Source organism: Ctenopharyngodon idella, chromosome 10 (genome assembly GCF_019924925.1).
Source record: "Ctenopharyngodon idella isolate HZGC_01 chromosome 10, HZGC01, whole genome shotgun sequence".
NCBI lineage: Eukaryota > Metazoa > Chordata > Actinopteri > Cypriniformes > Xenocyprididae > Ctenopharyngodon > Ctenopharyngodon idella.
Genome location: NC_067229.1, coordinates 33,926,654 through 33,947,970, shown reverse-complemented (window position 1 = coordinate 33,947,970; position 21,317 = coordinate 33,926,654). Strand labels below are relative to the sequence as shown.

The following is a 21,317-nucleotide window of genomic DNA, read 5'->3' as shown; positions in this document are numbered from 1 at the left end:
GAGTGCAAATACGCACTGGAGCGTTCGCCAAATATGTTTCTGCAAAATCAGATGGGGCCCCATGATTGCTTACCTCGTTTATTGGTTAAGTCCGCCTATGTGGAAGAGTGGGGGAACATCTCACAGCAAGAACTGCCAAATCTGGCTCAGTTCATGAGGATGAGATGAACTGCTAGTACTTAAAGGGGTGGTCACTTTTTCAACTTTAGTTAGTGTGTAATGTTGCTGTTAGAGCATAAGCAACATCTGCAAAGTTATGACACTCAAAGTTCAATGCAAAGGGAGATATTTTCTTTTAAAAGGATTCGCTGTTTAAGGACTACAACAAAGGGGCATTTTTGGTCCCCTTTAAAGCAGCTGGTGCCACACCAGATACTGACTGCTGCTTACTGACAGCTACTTTTGATTTTTTTGTTTAGGGACTCATTATTCTATTTCTGTTTGTCAAATGTCTGTGAAATTTGTATAGTTTATGTCTCAGTTGTGAAATCTTTTTGTGTTCATACAAATATTTACACATTAAGACACTTGCTGGGGAAAAAACAGTTGAAAGTGAGAGGATGTTTATATTATTTTATTGAGTTTTTATTATTTTCCTTGAGCTGAAAAAAAAAAAAGCAACATGAAACTGGGTCAAAATGTTACAATGTTGTATACTAGATCCTGTACAACTTCACCTGGAAGACAGGCGTGAAGCTTCTCTCTTAGGCAAAGTCTCACCAGTTCTGTTTTGCTTATCTAATCAAAGATATTCAAAGGAACCAGCTTCAATTTCCTCTCACTTGCTCATTCTATCAAAGAAACACTCAAGTAAGACAGTCGAGAAGTTCCTTTGACTAAAATGCATCCCTCTGTCATCTTTCTGGGCCTTGCCATTACAATGTTGCTCTCCGAACACTGGGGAACTGCAACTGTGGTTGAAGACTTCAACCATGTTGAGAGATGCAAGGACTCACTGTATATGGGCACCCCTCCACGCGGCTTCAAAAGTGACAAGCTCAAGAAGATCTGCCAGCGCTACGCTGACAAACCCAGATACGTGACTCTGTACGACTCCCAAAACCGCATCCCAGTTTACTCTGCATACACCTTCAAGAAAACAGAGGGCGATCGGCGTGTGGACTACCCCTGGATGTATGAACCTCAGGTATGAAACTATTCACTTTCAGAAAAAAAAGGTCCACACAAAGCTGTCACTGGGGCAGTACTCTTTTGAAAGGTACTAATATGCAGTGCAGGGTAGATTACTTACAAATTGTAGTCCATTACAGAATAAAACTTGAAAATTGAAAAAGTTAGTAATGTAATCTATTGCATTACACATTAGGTAATATAATCAGACTACTTTTTAATTACTTTTGACTTAACTTGTTTATCACATTGATTTGAATAGGATAATCTTGTACCATATAGATATAAAAATACAAAAAACAATCAAAATAAAACACTTACTAAAAAGATGAAATATTTGATTTGTTTATCCTGTGTGGCCTCTTAATTTTCAGTGTAATTATAACCACCTGACTAGTGGCTGGTCTGTGTGTGCAATTCCACAAAAGTGGAAGTTTTTTTTCCGAACATATATAAGCAATAGGCTTTTTTAGAAAGGAACATTTAAAAGATAAAAAAGAATTAGGGAGAATCTATAAATTATGAATAATTTACTGCCATTTTGTGAATATTTTTTTACAAAATAATAATAATATATTCAAACTACAAGTATTTAATTTTTGGAATCTGATTACGTAATCCAGATTACATGTAATCGGTTACTAGCAGCATGTACCATTTAGGTATGTACATTTTAGTACTAATATGTTCCTTTATAGTATAATATGCACCCTTTAGGGGTAAATAAGGTACAAAGGTGTACCTTTTGAAAGGGTACTGTCCCAGTGACACCTTTTCATTCTTAAGAGTGTGAGGAATGGCTTTCTTTTTTTATGATTTTAATGATGTGGTGACCTACTTCCCAGCTTGCAGAGCTTGATGGGAATGGGAACATGTTGCCGTTCCCCACTGGATACTTACACATGAAGTTTGAGGACAGCCAGGCGGTTTTGGATGACTACTCCGACGTGGTTCTGTACGAGCGAGGCCATCTGAATCCAGACCAGCACCAGTCAGACCCCCAGGACCGAGCGGCTACCTACACGCTCACCAACGTCGTGCCAGAAATCCGCGAGTTCAACATCGGTCCATGGCGCCAACATGAAGAGCGCATCCGCGTGCGCCTCAACAACTTCTGCCGGGGCACAGCCTACATCGTAACTGGGGTTACCACTACCGGAAACATGATCCGACGCAACAACCAGGACCGCGTTGCCATTCCCGAAGATGTGTGGTCTGCCTACTGCTGCACCGAGTACGACCGGAACGCGCCACACAACGTGCGAATCCGTTTCCCTACCCAAGCGGCCCTCGCCAAGAACGCGAAGGAGGGGAACACAGTCCAAGAGCTCTCAGTGCTGGATCTGGAGAGCTACCTGACAAATAGAATGGCCGTAGACAAGAACTTCCAGCTGTTCTATGATAACTGCGTCTCACCTTCACCTCTTCCTCCCTACCTTCATCATGCCAAATGATCCGACCTGCCTTCTGCTTATAGCTGTTTCTTTTTTCTTGCTTTCTACTTTCCTGTAGCTTCTCTGTGTATTTCTTTATAGAAAATGATTTGAAATAGCAACTAAATGTAACAATCTGCAGAATGTTTGGTTCGCATTATTATACACTACCGTTCAAAAGTAAGATTTTTTTTTTTTTTTTTTTAAGAAATTAATAAGGATGCGTTAAATTGGTCAAAAGTGTCAGTAAATACATTTGATTTATTTATGATATATATATATATATATATATATATATATATATATATATATATATACCAGCCCCTAACTTTTGAACGGTATAGTGTATAGGCCTATAAAATATTTGTAATCATATTTCTGAGAATACTTAAGGAAAATTAGTCATGTTATGGTGTGAAATGATTGTGTAACATTTTTTTTTCTCCTGTCAGCTCTCTGCTTTAACTATTTTATTGCTTTTATCTTAACATTAATCATTCTATATGCACAGAGTAATTGTGACAAAGTACCTCAGTTTGCATATACATGCTACATAGTTCACTGACACCACCTGAAGTTCTAGTTTGTCTTTATGGGTGATTTAAGATAATGTGTAAAAACAAAAAAGCTGACATGTCACATTTTTCCAACCTTGTTGTTTCAATATATCATGACTGATACAAACCAATAAAACCTAAGGACAATTCTAGTTGAGTTTCATCATTACCCCCACTTGATCACAATTTTATATGATTAACAGGAATAATTTTCAGTAACAGACACTGTATCAAATCAATATAACATTGTGAGAAACACAGGGAGAGAAAGAGTTATGAACAGAATTAAAGTCTCATTATGATCTCTTTAAATCAGATATTCAAAACACTGAGTGTCTCTGTTTCTCCTTCAGCAAGTTTCAGTTGATCAGTTTATCATTTTAGGACTAAAAAACTGCATTTTGTCAGTTCTAGACAGTCCAAACTTTTGGTCATCATTCTAAGGACGAAAAGAAAAAAATGGCATGGTAAAAGATGTGAAAAATAGATGAATTTGGAAGATACAGTTGTTGCAGTGACAGTGGCCTTGAAACCTAGAAATGGTCATACAAGAACATCTGCCCACATCTTGCTGTTATTCTATATGACCTAACAATTCCACGGTGATATATTCTGCCTAAAAAACTCTCTATGAACCATCCAAATTTTCCCTTTAAAGTAGCATAAACGACTTCTTAAAGAAATGGGACTGTAAGGAATACAGCTATGAAAGTGCACATTAATTCATACTGCAGGTCACAAATAGGACAAGTCTTCAATGATTGACCACTGAAAACCGATACCATATGAGTGAGATTAGCAAATTTGTGGGATATTCCTTTCATTTCTTAAGGCTGTAATCTAATCTCAGAGAGACACAAATGAGGAAGGATATGCAAATGAAGCAAATAAGGCTGAAAAAGCCTTAACTCTCTCTCTCTCTCTAACACATATTCTCCATTGTATTCCCTTCTGTAAATTGTCTTTGGTTAATATTATTACTGGCAGTTGTAATTTTGCGTCTATTCATAGTGCCAGCAATGGTGAATGAACTCAAGGGAATAAAAAATATGATTATTTCTTTCTTTGCTGCTGGTTTCTGTGCACGATGGAAGTACTATGGAGTCTTTTCCTGTTCTGGAAGCACATGTGGCCCAATGTAAATAATCAATTAGTCCCCTGATCCCAGGTCAGCAAAAACACTGACAAATCAGATGCCTTCTATCTCCCTAACTATTACAGAGCCTCCGGCCAGGGAGTTTAACACGTCCCTCAGTCTAAAATCAACACGGGGTCCAAATATACAACATCCAAGCTGCAATAAGGTGTTCAGAAGGCACTAGTGTTAAGGAGGGCCCCAGGGCCCGACCCATAATCTATGCGAGCAACCTGAGCAGGGTAACTCTACAGCTGTGACCAAACGATGCATGGCTGGTTTTAATTCAGTAGCCTATTTATACACTAGATGGTGCTGCTGTCAAAAAAACAAAAACCTAATCTTGACATTCTTCCAGTTAGAAGAAGCACTCCTGAATAAATCTTGGATTATAAGAGTTTTGATACGTACATACATTTGAAAACCCCAAAACATATTAAATAATCGTACAGAGTAGCTGGTTTAAGCTGGTCTGCAGCTTTTTGCCTCTTAACAATACGTATGATGTAATATTTGTTTATAATTTTATTTATTTATACAGTCACCAAATATAAGTGCTTCTGGGAAAGTTTAACAAGTTTGCCCTCAAACGTGAGTCCACTGTCGTCACAGGACTGTACACTGAAAGTTTATTGAGCAACACAGTGACTGCCAAACAGCGTAGACAGAACACGCTGGAATACTATCAAGGACGCACGAGGAACGGGGTCATGAAGGAGTCATATATAGCGCACTACGTGTTGTGCTGAAATCTGCACACATTGCAGTCTGCAGATTGTGTAAAAAGGAACATAAAAGTCGGATTTAAGAACATTATGCATCTTAAAAATGCAGCTTGCGGATGCAAACGTTTTCAGGTAAGATTTTTTTTTATTTTTTATATAGGCTATATCTAAGGTGGAGCTAAATTAAAACAAAAAACTTATGTGATGTATATCACGTTTGTATCCGTGCAATTCTCTTTGCATTTAAGTATTAGTCCCCTGTTGTAGGCTAGTTAAGAATTATTTTAGCCTATTTAATAGCTAGATTATAATAGGCCTATAAACTATTTTATTTTATATTTTTGCTTATTTTTTTGTGGAAACGTGATACTTTAAAAGTTTGGGGTATGTATGATTTTAAATGAGAGAAATTCATATTTTTATTCAACAAAAGGTTCCTTTTCATGTAAATGCTGTTCTTTTGACCTTCCTATTCAACAAAAAAACTTGAAAAAATGTATCACTGTTTCCACAAAAATATTAAGCAGCAGCAAAAATTGTTTTCCACACTTATAATAATGGGGCTGTGAATGAACTGGTTGAACCTACTGGTTGAACGATTCCATTCCCTGAGTCAGTGTTTTGAGTCTGTCTGAACTGTAAATTAAACGAACAAGGCATCTTTTGTTTGTGAAAGATCTGAACGTGCTGCTGACTGACCATCATATTCACTTAAAATGTCATATCACACAAAGTAATTAGGTGTGTTCGACTTGATGCGGCGCAGCGCAAACCGATCATTATGACATCAAAGTACCGCGAGAGCGATTCGAAAACATACGTCTCCTTCTGCTCTCGCGGTACTTTGCGCAGTACACAGACCGGTCTGCGCAGTTTCACTTAAAGTCGAACACACCTATTCACTTGCCAGTTGCCACCACCTACTGTAACCAACCACGCAATCCGGAAGGAAGTAATTCAATGAATGAATCTTTTTAGCAGGCCTATACCGATTCTAAAGATTAAAGTTACTGGGGTGAATTAAAACCTATCAACACTACACTGGACAGCATTCCCCATGCAGCTATAATGCTTAAAAAGTAGCTGCGTCATGCTATTTTAGAGCTGTGACCCCAGTATTAACAGTGTCAGTAGTGACACAGAATGATGAATCAGATAACTACATTCAGAAGATTTTATCCTGGAGATAAAGAAACGAAGACTAGACAAAGGTGCTACAATACACTAATGAATCCTGGGAAATGTAGTATTTGACCTGAACTGTGTGAAACGGTGTAACGTATTTGGCTTCGTCAATTTATTAATTATATGAATAAGTCACTTGTTTCGAAGGGATTTCCGTGGGTAGCGTGGCCGAGCGGTCTAAGGCGCTGGATTTAGGCTCCAGTCTCTCTGGAGGCGTGGGTTCGAATCCCACCGCTGCCATAACTTTAAAATTCTGATGTTTCACAAAAGTCTCTTTAGCATTAAATATTGTGCTGTATGTGAATGAATACCAGTTACAAATTAAGAATGAAATTGTGAAGTTGCTTTGAATATGGGTCCATTTTTCATCTAGTCTAGTTGGTCTGGTTGCAGTAACAGTGTCCCTCTTGTTTGTTCAGGTCTGGTGTCAGTTTTGATAGTGTTTGTGTGGCTGGGTGGAAACCAGGTCTCGCCCCTCCGACCCATCTGCGACCTGAGGGTTCTGGACCACTTTGTTCAAGAAGCTCGAGATTCTGAAATCATCATGGTGAGGTTTCTGTGATTCACACAGAATGACGTTATTTTCAGAAACATCACTTCATCTGTCTCTTGTTCTATCAGCGAGGTTGCAGAGGAGGCTGTGGAGTGATGAAATCCTACTTTGTTCCTCTGACTAGAGTAGACTTCGCTGTTTGGGAACATATAGACGTGAGTCATAATGTCTATGTTTAAAATGACCAAATACAGTGGTGTAAAAGCAATATTATATTATATTATATATTTATTTATTTTTCATTTTTGTAATTTTTATATATTATTGTGATAAAGCAGCATAAAACTAACATTATGCAAAACAATAATACAACATAATACACAAACATCAATATCCATTCTGCACAAACTCATACATTGATCAGTTAAAGGTGCTTTAACTCTATTTTAAAGACTATTAAAGCAAGTGTTTTCTATTGAAAGCATTGACAGTGTAAATCTATGTGTCCAGGTTCAGAGTCAGGCTGTGGAAGTCCAGACTGGACTGTCTCTGCTGGTTCAAGCCCTGAGTACAGCGAAGAAAACAGTGAGCAACTCTCCTCTGGCCAGCACTCTGGATAACAACATCAGCAACATCCACAGCCTCGGCCAGATCCTGCACAGTCTTGATTTACAGGTATAGTAACCGCTGATGTCTGTCAGAAGTCTTGTTTCTTCTTTATGATTCTGACATCAACATCCAGCATGAACCTCTTTACTAATTTGGCATTCTAGGAAATTGTGTAAACGTGCAGGTTTAATCAGGCTGCCCTTTAATTCCTCTCTCTCATGTTGGCTGCAGTCAAAGTGGCGGCGTGATTCTGGGAAGTGTGTTTTGTTTCCCCAAAGCTTGATAGTTCAGTGACTGTGAGGTGAAGTGTAGTGCTGTGCTGTGGAGCTGCATGTCTGTGTGTTTGCAGGCATGTCATAATAGCTGTCCGTGAGTGGAGGATGTTGCAATAGTAGGATACTAACCTTTTAGGGAACTTCATATTTTAACCTACTTCTGTCATGAAAGTGCAAAATGATTTTTAGACATGACTCTAAACTGCAGCGATAGCAATATATTAATGCTCAGGCAAAAGTTTGGAATAATTAAGATTTTTTAAAATCTTAGACACGATCCTTCAGAAATTTTTTTCTAAAATGCTGATTTGGTGCTCAAGAATAATTTCTTACTATCAATGTTGAAAACTGCTTTGCTACTTAATTTTTTTTGCGGAAAACTTGATACATTTTTTTCAGGATTATTGAATAAAAAGCTAAAAATAACAGTTTTTATTTGAAATAGAAAACTTTTATATATTTTTTTTTATAATTATTATTTTAATCTTACTTACCCCAAACGTTTAAAAATGGTTTTTAACACTGACAATAAGAAATGTGTTTTGGGCACCAAATCGGCTGAAAATTCAGCTTTGCCATCACAGGAATAAATTACATATATATATGTGTGTGTGTGTGTGTACAAAAACATTTTTTTTTTGGCTTTTTTTGGGTCATTCAATTTATATATATAGTATCATTGACGAATAAGGTTTTTAAAAGTGTAAAAAAAAACATAATGGAGATATAAAGAATGGAGAATTAATTTTGATGTTTCATTAAGTGTTAACAATGAGATTATGTGGTTTTTATAATCAATTAACACTGCTTTTGTCATTTTTTACAAGATGGACAAAATTTGTCACCAAAAAAGTCATTCGGTTTAACCAAAATTTTGGTTTTACCAAATGACACTTGGTTATACCGAATGACGATATTTTCAAACAGTGCTAACAGTCTGATATCTAGCTATATATTATAGGACAATCAAACATTAGGACAATGTTTGATTGTCCTAACTTGCTAGCTAGCTAGATATCAGACTGTTAGCATTGTTTGAAAATATCGTCATTCGGTATAACCAAAATTTCGGTTTTACCAAATGACACTTTTGGTTATACCGAATGACGATATTTTCACATCAAACATTTTAAATTTAGTTTTGAAGTTTTCAAAATATTACAACATTTTCCATGTTTTATAGCGGTTGTACCGAATGACCTGATGTTTCAGGACATGCGTATGAACAAGTGAAAACCTGAATTTTTCAAATAGTTAAGAGAGAGTTAGTTACTTTGCTTCATGACCATGTGGTCCTTTGCAGGTGTCTGAAAGATGTCACATCCTGTCACATGATACTGACCACATGACTTGATCCAAAATGGTCCCTTTTTACTGGTTACTCCGAATGACATCAATGAAATTCATTTTTTCAGGCATTCTTTCTCATAACAAAGCACAACTTCTACACATAATTTTAATACCATTTTGCACTATGTTGATGTATGATGTTATAAAATTATGCCAGAAAAAAAAAAAAAAAAACATTTATTACATTTTAAGATATTTTAATCACAAATGAAATGGCTGCATTGGCCTCAAACCAAATGACCTTTTGACACTTCAAAATCTTTAAAATACCTTGTGTAGCAAAATATAATTAAGGTCAAGGTCAAGGTGACCTTGATAATTAAAACATTTTGGATTCAATAAAAGAGATCTAGTTGTACTACCTTGCATACTTTGGATTGACCCATATATATATATATATATATATATACACACACACTGTCACTTTGATCAATTTAATAATCAATTTAATACAGTATGTGTGTGTGTGTGTGTGTGTGTATATATATATATATATAAATATATATATATATATATATATATATATATATATATATATATATATATATATATTTATTGCTTTTTCTGAATTGGCTTTTTTTTTGGGGGGGTCATGTGCATATATATATATATATATATATATATAAATTGAATGACCAAAAAAAAAAAGCAGATTCAGAAAAAGCAATAAATAAATAAATAAATAAAACGATTGAATAGACAATAGAGATGCATAAATAATTGTATGTCTGGAGCTGACTTTGCTGATTTTATTGCAGTTAAAATAAGTAATTCAGTCTAATGGGATTTGCACCATAGTAAACACAGCCCCAATATATGATTCATTGCTGCCTGTAACTATGAGAATGAATTAAAGGCTGCATCAAAATATATCAATCATCATCAGTGAACCATTCACACAGTGCTAAAATATAATCAATCACGCTTAAAATATAACACTAGAGTACAAAACATGAAATGGGATGGGTAACTAGCTTAGTAGCCAAAGCCATTACTAGCAGTCGATTTAACAGTAGAAAACTGTCTTGGTTTGTTTTACTTGTTGTGACTATTTTACAAGGCTGATTTTAGAGCTGCAGTCTATCCATTTTATAAATTTTTGGGATGATCAATTTTCCCTAATGAGTCCGTTCTGTTTCCGCAGCAGGCCAGGTCCACAGTTCTTCCAGATGATTCAGCTCCTGCCAGCTCACAGATGCAGGAGGTCTCCTCTCTCCCAGAACTTCTGCAGGTGCAGAGCAGTTTCCTGCGAGGGAAAGTCAGACTCCTGCTTTCAGCTGCACCAGCCTGCCAACGGCAAAACAGCTGATTCGGGCTCGGAGGAGCTCAGGAACTGTTTACAACAGTCAAGCACACACACACACAAACCCGGACAAAAACGCTTGATTGTGACTCGTTCCTCAATCTTAAAGAGCTTATACTGTCCGGGTGTCGCTCTTTAAATGATCTATTGCATTCAAAAGCCTGCAGTCATGTTTCTAGAGTATGCATCGTGTGCAGAGTGAAGCAAAACGGTAGTGACACCTTGACTTATTCAACAAGGTGAACATGGCAGAAGAACCTGCGGAGGAACAGATCAGAGCCCACGAGTGGACTCGTTGCAGGACTCATAGCGGTTTGGCGAACAGCTTGTCTGGATGTATAAGGCCACCTGGACTATAGTACACATGAGACACTTTTATTTAATTATCTTTGTATGTTCAGTTTTTCTACACATCCATGAAATGTGCTGCTATTTGTTTGTTTTTTTAGTAAGCAATGTCACTTCTGGGTATGCATACTACAGGACACGTTCCTCTTTGTGAGATGTGTACATTTAACGGCAGGACCAAAGGTCTGTTTAGGGTTCAGCAGGGTTTGCCATATGGACACAACACTGCGAGGCTGCATAATGTGGTATGAAGTATGCTTCCACCTAGAGGACAAAATAACAAGTTTAAATGAAACTGTACAGTAAGTATACATAAATAAAACAAGCAAATAAAATGGTTCATATTACTTTTGAACGTAAACATAATTTAGGACAACAACATACAAAGAAGGAGACAGGCCTGTCTGTATGTTTAATAACCTTTTTAATGTTGTCCAGTTCAGATACACAACATACAGTGTGTAGTAGCCTGTATAGGAAATAGAAATATGAATTTCATTCTTTAGACCCGTTGCGGTCATACAGTCCCCTCATCAAGCCTTTTTTTTTTTACGTTGCTGTAATTCAACAAAATGAAACTCAACAGGTGCAAGTCTTTTTTTTTTTTTCTTTTTTTTTGGCGACCAAGCATTAATACTCAACAGTTGTGTTTTTTTTCTTTTTCTTTAAATCCTCTATAATACATAGGCAACCCAGACAAAAAGTATCACCATGTATGTCTGGTGAAAGTGTGCTTTATATGTCTGTCAGTTGCCAGTAGAATCATCTCTATCCCTTTATTTTGTAGAAAAATATGAACTGTTTAAATTCTCTACTTTGAAATATATGCAGCTCAAATTCACAACAAAGAGATAAGCCAGAACTCTGTGAAATCCCACCCTTACTCCAACAAATCTCCAATGGTTTGGGTAACATTAAATTTCTAAGAACTTACAACCAGGTAAGAGAAAACAAACACCCCACAGTGTCATTTAGTCCACTGAAGCGTAATGAAGAACACCCAGGAGAATGACTCAAACAGCAGGCCTCCCGCAAAAAAAAAAAAAAAAAAAAAAAAAAAAAAAAACAGGGCTGACTCGAGCGTTTTGCATCCTACGGCCATGTACGAGGAAATAAAACGAGCTTCTCCATATAAACTTTCTCATTTAACTCTCTCCAACAAAATATTCTGATTAGGGCCTGATCGGTTCCACCCTCTGTTTTTCAAACGAAACAGAATCAGATGCAGCCAGCGATTCTTTTGTCCGCCGCATTGTCGGGTCTTGCAGCAAATTTGAATTCCAAATGCAATTATTCTCATCAAATGCGCTCATTCTTGACTCAATATATCCTCTAATGTGGATTCGCTTCATTCCCGCTTCCCTCAACATTCATTACGATTTAATGTCTTTTGTCAAAAAGAAGCTTTAATATCTGTAAACCTTCAAATGAAAATCTAATAAGGGTCTTCAGAATCGTGGGTGGAGGGATGTGATTGGCTGAATGAGCTTGCACCTGTTTTTACAGTGGATACGATAGGCCGTGAACCCAACAATAAACAAAATATTTACAAAGACCATGTCATCTCTTACACTTATAAAAATGTACAGTTTGCATCTTGTGTTTTTCGTCATGGCATGACAGAAAGTGGTCTTGTGTGTTTTTCATCCACCCACCGACAAGAAACTCCAAAAACAAGACGACGAGAGAACAAAAAAATGGATGGAGATGAGATCGGTGTGCACAGTTGCTTGTGTTATGGATCATAAAAGTATATTTAAGTGGCGTGAGGGGTGATGCCTCGTCCACTGTAGTGTAGTATGCCTCTTCAGGCTGCGTTACGGTAGTGCATTTAGTTTCTGACCGCCACCGTGGCTCAAACCTGATGTACGAAGCTTCTAGAGTCAGTATCCAGAGCTCATTTAGAGGCCACATCCGTCCTGTTCCTCATACACACGCACTTACACGCGCACACGCGAATGCAAACGGCCCGTCTCCCACTTCCTCTCGGCCAGATCGTTCTCGGCACCCTGAAAGAGAGATTTCGGAAAAACGCATTGAGAAGTGAGAGGTTGAATCAAAAGGTCTTATGGGGACTTGTGACAGGGCATATAACAAGATGTCCGCCTGATGACAAGTGAGCTCAAACTGAGATAATCACTCAAAGGTCAGTGTCAGTGAGGGGGAAGAATGTTCGGGACACGTCATGAGCTCTCTTGGGCTCTGGATAAAAGAGAGAGACGGAGAGACTCCAGCTGTGCGGGGACAGGCGCAGGTGTTGATCCCGTCGCTCTGGACGTCCAACTCAGCAGAGTCCGAGTCTTTACGGAGAAACGGAGAGAAAGAGCGTGAATGTTCCTTAACTCAATGTGGCGTAATGCGCGGGTTACTACAGAGGACTATACGAGCGGAGAGAGATAAAAGGGATAAAAAAGGAGAGGATCGTGGATCTGATCAGTCCTTCTCTCTGAGATGAGCTTTGTCGTACAGCTTCCGTAATTATAAATGAAAAAAGAAGGGAACTATTTATCCTCTTTATTATCGTCAAGAATCAGTTTCATTTCCGGATATGACCATGTATCTACAGAGGGAAAAGAATCTCCAAATGAAGTGCACAAAATATAGCTGATGTAAAAAAAGAAAAAAAAAAGAAAAAAGAGAGAGACAGAGAAAGGAAGAGAGAGAAGACTATTGCAGAAAAAGACAACAACAATAAAAAGACAAATAATGAAGAGTCTTGAATCTCAAAACGCGGAACAAATTCTCCTCAAGATGTCCATTTTCCTCATAAAAAATAAATCATGCAAATTTCCCAAAGCGCAATCAAGGTATAAATTTAATTATTCTATATCTTTACTTTTTGTATAGATATTTGTAGTAGTTGTATCTAGTTGTTCATTTCTCCCCATAGGCAAATAACAGTGACAGTGCAAAACAAAAAGCAAAAACAAACATAAAAACGAGAAAGATACCAAAGAAAACAAAAACAAATTTGGCACTTTTTTTCTCAATTCTGCAAATTCCTTGAATAAATCCAGTTCAGGCGATTCTCTCCACGTCCGTCCACAAGACTGCGTCTGATTGGACGATGATCACAGTACTTGGCACAAGAATGCTGGTAAAAATTAGATAGTAGAATCTTTTTTTTCATTCATAGCCTTATAAGGTTATCAATAATACATATTTTACACGTATGTTTTCTTGATTTATAAAACAGTCCGAAGTAGGAAAAACTGTTCTTTTTTGGGGGACTAGAAACAGCTACAGAAGAGCAGAAGAAGACTGTCGGGGAGAAGAAAAGAAAAAAAGAAAGAGAAAGACGGCAATGGAACGTGAGTAAAAAAAAAATCAGGAGAAAAATAAAACAGGAGGGGATAGCTGCTGTACTGAGTGGGGAAAATGGCTGACGTTTCTCCACCCAAAACCTTCTCCGCTACTCAATCCAAGAACAAAAGGAGCAGGAAGAGTAAAACAAGAAAGAACGAGAGAGAAATAGTGTGTGCTGGGAGTGGATTTAAAAAGGAGAGGAGCGGTGGGTTGGACAGTATCCGTGTAGAGCACCACTCTTAGTACCGGAGGTCTGTGTTCCTATGCGTTTGGGGGGCCTGGTCCCCTCCGAGGGGTTACTATACTCGCGTGGTGGAGTGCTGGTGGGGCAGGGCGTTGTTACTGTGCCCAGCACTTGGTGCAGGGGCAGGGGGGTAAGTGTTGAAGGCATGGAGGGGCTGCATGCCAGTGATGGTGCTGGGGATCATGGAAAGTGTGTTAGACGTCATGAGTGGCACGTCCTCGGGGGCCCGCCGTAGCGCCAGAGTGTAGTCTGGCGGGCACACGGGTGGTCTCAGGGGCTCCAGGTCGCCGTGGAGACCACGTGGCGGAAGGGGCGTGCCGTGGTCGAGCTCCACCCTCTGCTGCTTCATCTGCAAGGACATTAGCTCCTCCTCCTGGCTCAGTGCCAGGTCGTTATGGGGCGGAGCACCCACAATGCCGACACCCGGCCCCGCCCCACGTTGGGGCGAGAGGCGGCGATGGCGCCGTTGCAGCAGCTCGTGCCTTTTGTCACGCTTGTAGTACAATGCAGCAAAGGCCAGTACGTTGAGGAAGAGCAGCGACGCACCCACTGCTACCGTCACACTGAGCTCCGTCGAATAGTCCCTCGTGTCGCTCGGGAACGGGAAGCGTTCAGGAGGGTGTTCGGAACCTTCGAGGTCCGGGTCGGGCGGGTAAGTCGAAACCGTCGGGTGGCGAGTAGAGCGTGTGCCTGGACTCTGGGGCGTGCCCTTCCAGCCAGGCCGGTGCGGGCCACCAGGCGGCAGTCGTGTGGTTATGGAGCTGATGATCTCCTCATGCAGGGTGTGGAGATGAGGAACCAGCTCAAGCCAGAAGGCAACTTTGTTGGCACGGTAATTGTCCCGGATGCGAGGCTTCAACCCGATGTGGAGGTACTGCTTGTCTTTAGAGCTGAACTTGGTCCAGATAACTTCTTCAAAGCGATTGGGCTTAGTATGGATGAACTTGGTATCCTGCGGCACTGGAATGTTCGGATCACTGGAAAAAAAAAGTTGAAACAAAGTCAGAAGAAAATAAAAGGACAGAAGAAGAAAATGGCATTTGTATTCTGGTCTCATTGAATGAACAATTTTTCAACAGATCGAACTCTCACCCCGTCTTGGCAAAGTTGGTCCAGTACGTCATCACTACAGCACTGAGCATGACATCATTCTTGGAAAAGTTGCAGGGAAATAGATCTGTGGCACCCACCATGGGAACACCGAACACATAGGGGATCTCATCACCGTGTGCTGCGTCTGCCCACTCGGGTCGTGCCTCCGTCTGGCAGTGGTGGTGGAAGGTATAAAAATAAACGGGGGACTGGAACTCGGCATGCAGCTTAGCTGTGGCCACTGCTGGCGCCACCCACTGGTGGTCGGTGAAAAGTGCAAGTAGAGTTTTACGCCGCATGTCACCGTTGTCACGGTCAGCCCAATCTGTGTACATGAACTTTATAGTCTCCCGCAATATGTCTTTACCTAAGAAGGGACAGAGAGAGACAAAGAGAGAAAAAGATGGATGTTGGGTGTTGAAAGACAGAGTTGGTTGTCACACAAAGCAGGGCACCTTGACCCAATATAGGAGACAATGAGACAGAAGCACCCAAGGTGAGGGGTAAAATTAGACTGATTACCTTGAACAACCGCAAAAAGAATGTGTAGACATGTATGTCAGTGTTTTCTGCAGAAATCTGTGGGACCGTCCTGAATGGCACATTTGATGTGCATGTATTATGTGTTCTCAAAATTTTTGCTGAAGACATGTGCAAGATTGTTTTCATCCTGCATAATCTTCTTTCGACCACAAAGCAAATATTTTAACTGAAATAACTTTTAATAGATACTCACTTCAGTGCCTGATTAAAAATCCTCCAAAATCATTTTATTTACATTTTATTAGCAATAAATGGTCCTGCAAGTTTAGCATACAACTAACAGATGAGCCAGCTAAATTAGCATACCGTCCTCTAATTAGCTTTCAGTGCTGGATAGTAACTGATTATGTAATCTGGATTATGTAATCATATTTCAAAAAATAGGGGGCAGTCGAGGCCTAATTGTTAGAGAGTCAGACTGTAACCAGGAGGTTGTGGGTTCGAGTCTCAATACCAGCAGGAAATGACTGAGGTGGCCTTGAGCAAGGCACCTAACCCCCAATCGCTCCCTGGGTGCCACAGCAAAAATAGCTGCCCACTGCTCTGGGTGTGTGTGTGTGTGTGTGTGTGTGTGTTCACTACTCACTTCCCTTAATGTGTGTGCACTAACTGGATGGGTTAAATATAGAGGACAAATTCTGAGTTTGGGTTATTATTACTTTGCAGGTTCTCTTAAATCATCAAATTATTACATTTATTTTTAAAATAATTTTTTTTAATTCTGCATACATACAATAGTGAATCAATAGTATAATTTCTTTTGCTGTTGCACTGTTGATCCAGTGGCGTCAATGACACTGCAAACACTGGTCTACAGTATGTTACAGTGCAAATGTGTATGCTTGTGTCAGTGAAACTCACCATCTGGGTATCCATATAGGTTGTCCACAAAGTTGGATATGGTGTAGTCAAAGGAAGCAGCTGAAATTCCATCCTCACCTTCACTGTCATCTACAAATTTCAGCCCTTCACCCTGGTTCACCCCCAATAGGATGTCGTAGTTCAGGAACTCCCCCTGAGGACATTACACAAATGTCACCCACAGTACCCACTTTCGCTAATTAACTGTCATGATTAGACTCTGGGATCATTCTAAACTCTGGGACCTCGCAGTGTCCAAAATCACACCTGCTGCATGAGGATCTCAGGGTCATCGGGTACCACATCGCCGTCCACCACTGGTCCGAATGCGATGTGGTAACGGGCAGGCTGGATATCCTGATCCACCAGCTCCCTGAAGCTCTTCCTTCGCAGACAATCCACCAGATCTGCAGTGTCACTGTAGCTGCAGCCCACCTTTTTGGCCAGGATCTTGGTGTACATCAGGGGCCGGTAGTTCACTGACCAGCTGGATATGGCGGAGCCACTCTGAGCAATGGCCCTCTGGAACAAACCTGAAACCAGGGCTAGATATAAGCAATGACTAAGAAAAGTCAGAGAGCAGATTATAATGTGAGTGAGTCAATGTGGACACTGAGTGTCCCATGACCATGAGCAAGAAAAAGCCACTGAATATCTTTATCATCACACAAGGACAGCCAGTGGAACTTGTTTCCATCACAATAAATGTACAGTTAAATTTTTTTGCACTTGAGTGAAATCGATATAAAAAAAAAATACAATTTCCGTACTTTCTTCTCTTAGGTGAATATATCTGTTGTGTTTGTTGCAAAAAGAAGTTATCACATTCACATCTCTCAACTGTCATTCTGACTGTCATCTGACAACTGGAGTTCTTGTTCGGAGATATTTAACTCAGTGAAGAAAGTACATGGATACTTTTTTGGGAGTTGTATTACATGTCACGTTTTTATTAATCTTGATTTCTCACAACCTGTGTGCTTTTTCTGGGTGAGTTGGAAAAAACTCAGGCACAAAAGACCAAAGGCCAAGGTCAGGATTTTTTTTGTTAAATAATGCATTAAACTTTAGTTTGTTTTTCACTAAACACTATTGTATACCCCCAGAACACTTGGAATATATGACACGTGTTGCATGGGACCATTCTGTGATACTTCTGCATCTTTTTTAAAAGCTTGATGCTGGTCGCTATTCACTGCCATTATATGGATGAGCGCAAGCGAGACATTTTTTTTTAGTAAATAATGACTTAATTTTCATTTTAAGGTGAACTACCCCTTTAACTTCAGAAGAGAATAGAACAGATTCTTAGACTAACAGACCTGTAGCTGTCAAGTATGTATAAATGTTAATCAGATTACAATTGGCCTCTGCGTTAGGAAGGAAGATGCCATGTGATGTGTATTTAATTATTTAATCCTTCAAAATATTTGATTTCACAATGTCTCATGCAGATTTACATTTTTTGGAACTGTGCTACTGTGCTATATGAACTGTGCTACAAATCTAAATTTAAACTCCTGAACCTAGTTTTAATGGTCAGAGAAATAAGCTGAAGCGCTAACATGGTCTTCAACAGGGTGTAACCAATAGCTACAGAAAAACGAGAATTAAGGGGCTTGTTTTAATGTGATGTAAATAGGGCAGGTAGAAACTCTGATTCATTACTTGAGTGAAAGTGAGACAAAGTGAACTCAGCAGTGTTCGAAAACGCTCTGGATAAGCATGAGGAAACCATCTTGGATTTCAGAACCCTGCTGCACCGTTATGTAAAGTGTCCCACAGTTTTCATCTGCAGATTCTGTTATTAATTATTAAAATGTTTCCCCCACCCCCCAGTCACACACACACACACACACACACACACACACACACACACACACACACACACACACACACACACACACACACACACACACAATACTCTATTGCAAGACCCCCCAGCTCCAGTTCCCTATGAAATCAATTAAGAATCAGCTCAGCTGCAGTCCAACACTTCTGCATCACACACACACACACATAGTTGTACATGCTGCTCATTATAAATTTGTCTCACATCTCTCCATTTTTATCACACAGCACTCATTATAAACTGGCATCAAATGCAGATGCACGTGTGATCTTGAGATAACAGTATAAATCAGTCTCACACACACAAACTCACACATACACAACCGCAAGGCAGTGCCAAAAATCAGTCTCACTTTCACACAGCCGCACAATATATCAGTGTATTAAAAAATTCAGAATATAGAATAGCATATTATAAAAACATATAGCATAAAAAAGGTTTAAAGACTTTAAAGGGTTAGATCACCCAAAAATGAAAATTTTGTCATTATTTACTCATCCTCATGTCGTTCCAAACCCGTAAGACTTTTGTTCATCTTCGGAACACAAATGAAGATATTTTTAATGAACTCTGAGAGATTTCTGTCACTCCATTGATAAGCTACGCAAATACCATTTAAAATTTAATATAGAAATCAAAAAATCATAGAAGAGGTGTATTCTAAACTTTATACACTACCATTCAAAAGTTTGGGGTCAGTAAGATTTTTAATGTTTTTGTTCAACACGACTGCATTTAGTTGATGAAAAAATATAGTAAAAACATATTATTACAATTTAAGAGAAATGTTTTCAATTTAAATAAATTTAAAATATAATTTATTTCAGTGATGGCAAAGCTGAATTTTCAGCATCATTAGTTACAAATTCAGTGTCACATGATCCTTCAGAAATCATTATAATATGTGACCCTGGACCACAAAATCATACGTCGCACTAGTATATTTGTAGCAATAGCCAACAATATATTGTTTGGATCAAAATGATCAATTTTTCTTTTATGCCAAAAATCATTAGGATATTAAGTAAAGATCATGTTCCATGAAGATATTTTGTAAATTTCTTACCCTAAAATTATCAAAAATGTATTTTTGTGAGTGGATATTAATTGCTAATGACTTCATTTGGACAACTTTAAAGGTGATTTTCTCAATATTTTGATTTTTTTGCACCCTCAAATTCCAGATATTCAAATAGTTGTATCTTGGCCAAATATTGTCCTAACCTAACCCTAACCCTAACCAGTGTTGGTTAAGTTACTTCAAAAAAGTAATTAATTACTAATTACTAATTACATCATCAATGTTGTATTTAAAATACTTTTCTAATTACTCTGTCTGAAAAGTAATTTAATTACTCAATTAGTAACTTAATAATTACTTCTTAAAATCCCTATAAACCTTGAACGGATAGACAATAGAAAGGAAACTCTTTTAATAATTTAGTCAAACATGGAATAGTTTAGCCTTTTATAGTTTTTTTTTTTAAACATTTTAACTTTATTAAAACATATACTATAATACTTTTATTTACTTTATAATACTTACATTTTTTTTAGTAACAAATAGGGATGTCACTATACCAAAAATCTAGTAGTCGGTACCGATACCACCAAAAGTGCACAATACTCGATATCACAGTAAAAATACATAAAAATACAAATAAAACAATGCTATATATTTTTTCTAATAGTAGTAAGTAAAAATACCACAGAAATTGAATAATCAAATACAAAATAACTCTGCATAGTCATAACTGTATAAATTAAATATAGATTAATCCTTATTAAAGCTTTCCTTTTGTTGTTTGATTATCATTTATAATACAGACAGCCAATAGTAGACAGTAGCATGTTTTAAAGGCTGCTGTCACTAAGACCTAATGGACGGAGACAATAAGCTGTTACACATGCTGTTCACATTCACGACATAACCAACGCGAATATACGCCAAGACGGACATTTTGACATAACTGCGTGTATTTGAACGTTTATGTGTAATAAACTGCGAAAATCTGACACTCGCGAGAGGCGGTTATGTGTGTGCGCTTTGGCTGAGAGCACACTGACTGAAGACCGTCTCTCAGAGAGCGCGCACAGTTTTTTTCTCTCTAGGACATAGCTTACATTTTACCGTAATGTTCTTGCCTACCTGTGTCAAAAAAGTGAAGTAATTAGAATATTTTCATTCTGCAAAACAGCCACTCACTTCTGCCGACATCTTCAGACAATGACTACGCAGCCAACTGGTGCGAAGTTGCGGACTCACGCGCAACTGCACTATAGCTAACGATTTTAAAGAGGCAGCGTTCACTTTTACCTTTAGACGACAAATTTAGATTTTAAATTCAATATTGATTTAAACAGAACTGTTGAACTAATTTACAGTATGTAACGTAAGTACATTATAAGTAACTGTAATTAACTAGTACTTAGTAACGCGTTACACCCAACACTGACTCTAACAAACCATACATCAATGGAAAGCTTATTTATTCAGCTTTCATATGATGTATAAATATCAATTTCAAAAAAATTACCTTTATGACTGGTTTTGTGGTCCATGGCCACATATGATTTTTTGAAACATTATAAATGCGTTGAACGTTATAATGTTATAAATGTCGTTATAAAATGTCAGTCACTTCTGAGTCCTTACTGAATAAAAGTATTAATTTCTTTCAAAAAAACAAACAAAAAACAAACAAAAAAAAAAAAACACTTACCGACCCCAAACTTTTGAATGGTAGTGTATGTATGAACTACATTTTATATGCATTATTGAATAAATTAATAGATCCAGGCACAAATGAGCATCCTAAAATAAGTAAATAATGAGTAATTTTTTGGGTGACCTTTATTGATGATAATCACAGCA

General features: G+C 38.3%; 3 protein-coding genes and 1 non-coding gene across 7 annotated transcripts in view; 3 read left to right on the top strand and 1 right to left on the bottom strand.

The window, feature by feature from the left end:
* Positions 1-722: 722 nt before the first annotated feature.
* LOC127520950 (endonuclease domain-containing 1 protein) lies at positions 723-3,273 on the top strand. The gene is made up of 2 exons (XM_051909710.1): positions 723-1,147; positions 1,977-3,273. The coding sequence occupies exons 1-2, from the start codon at positions 842-844 to the stop codon at positions 2,583-2,585; spliced, it is 915 nt and encodes a 304-aa protein (XP_051765670.1). The 5' UTR covers positions 723-841; the 3' UTR covers positions 2,586-3,273.
* A 1,650-nt stretch (positions 3,274-4,923) lies between these two features.
* epob (erythropoietin b) lies at positions 4,924-10,891 on the top strand. 2 transcript variants are annotated; one of them, XM_051910634.1, is made up of 5 exons: positions 4,924-5,113; positions 6,586-6,713; positions 6,788-6,874; positions 7,170-7,334; positions 10,041-10,891. In XM_051910634.1, the coding sequence occupies exons 1-5, from the start codon at positions 5,098-5,100 to the stop codon at positions 10,200-10,202; spliced, it is 558 nt and encodes a 185-aa protein (XP_051766594.1). In that variant the 5' UTR covers positions 4,924-5,097; the 3' UTR covers positions 10,203-10,891. The 2 variants fall into 2 exon arrangements, with proteins under 2 accessions (XP_051766594.1, XP_051766593.1); XM_051910633.1 differs by having other exon boundaries at positions 10,038-10,891.
* Positions 6,325-6,406, top strand: trnal-uag (transfer RNA leucine (anticodon UAG)). The gene has a single exon. It is a non-coding gene; the product is annotated as a tRNA-Leu (tRNA).
* Positions 10,892-10,951: 60 nt separating the features above from the next.
* Positions 10,952-21,317, bottom strand: part of nlgn2b (neuroligin 2b) — an 86,925-nt gene continuing 76,559 nt past the window's right edge. For 2 of the 3 annotated variants that reach the window (XM_051910629.1, XM_051910631.1), the window contains 4 exons: positions 16,858-17,135; positions 16,591-16,744; positions 15,187-15,553; positions 10,952-15,071 (listed from right to left, as the gene is read on the bottom strand). In XM_051910629.1, the coding sequence (XP_051766589.1) occupies positions 14,150-15,071; positions 15,187-15,553; positions 16,591-16,744; positions 16,858-17,135 (1,721 nt within the window). In that variant the 3' untranslated portion in view covers positions 10,952-14,149. The remainder of the gene's footprint in view (positions 15,072-15,186; positions 15,554-16,590; positions 16,745-16,857; positions 17,136-21,317) is intronic. The other variant, XM_051910630.1, reaches the window with a different exon arrangement.

Excerpts from the sequence above, each read along its gene's own strand:
- LOC127520950 (XM_051909710.1), top strand. The coding sequence starts at position 842 with ATGCATCCCTCTGTCATCTTTCTGGGCCTTGCCATTACAATGTTGCTC. Across the intron at positions 1,148-1,976 it reads CCTGGATGTATGAACCTCAG|CTTGCAGAGCTTGATGGGAA; the intron begins GTATGAAACTAT and ends CCTACTTCCCAG.
- epob (XM_051910633.1), top strand. Across the intron at positions 6,714-6,787 it reads GAGATTCTGAAATCATCATG|CGAGGTTGCAGAGGAGGCTG; the intron begins GTGAGGTTTCTG and ends TTGTTCTATCAG. Across the intron at positions 7,335-10,037 it reads TGCACAGTCTTGATTTACAG|CAGGCCAGGTCCACAGTTCT; the intron begins GTATAGTAACCG and ends CTGTTTCCGCAG.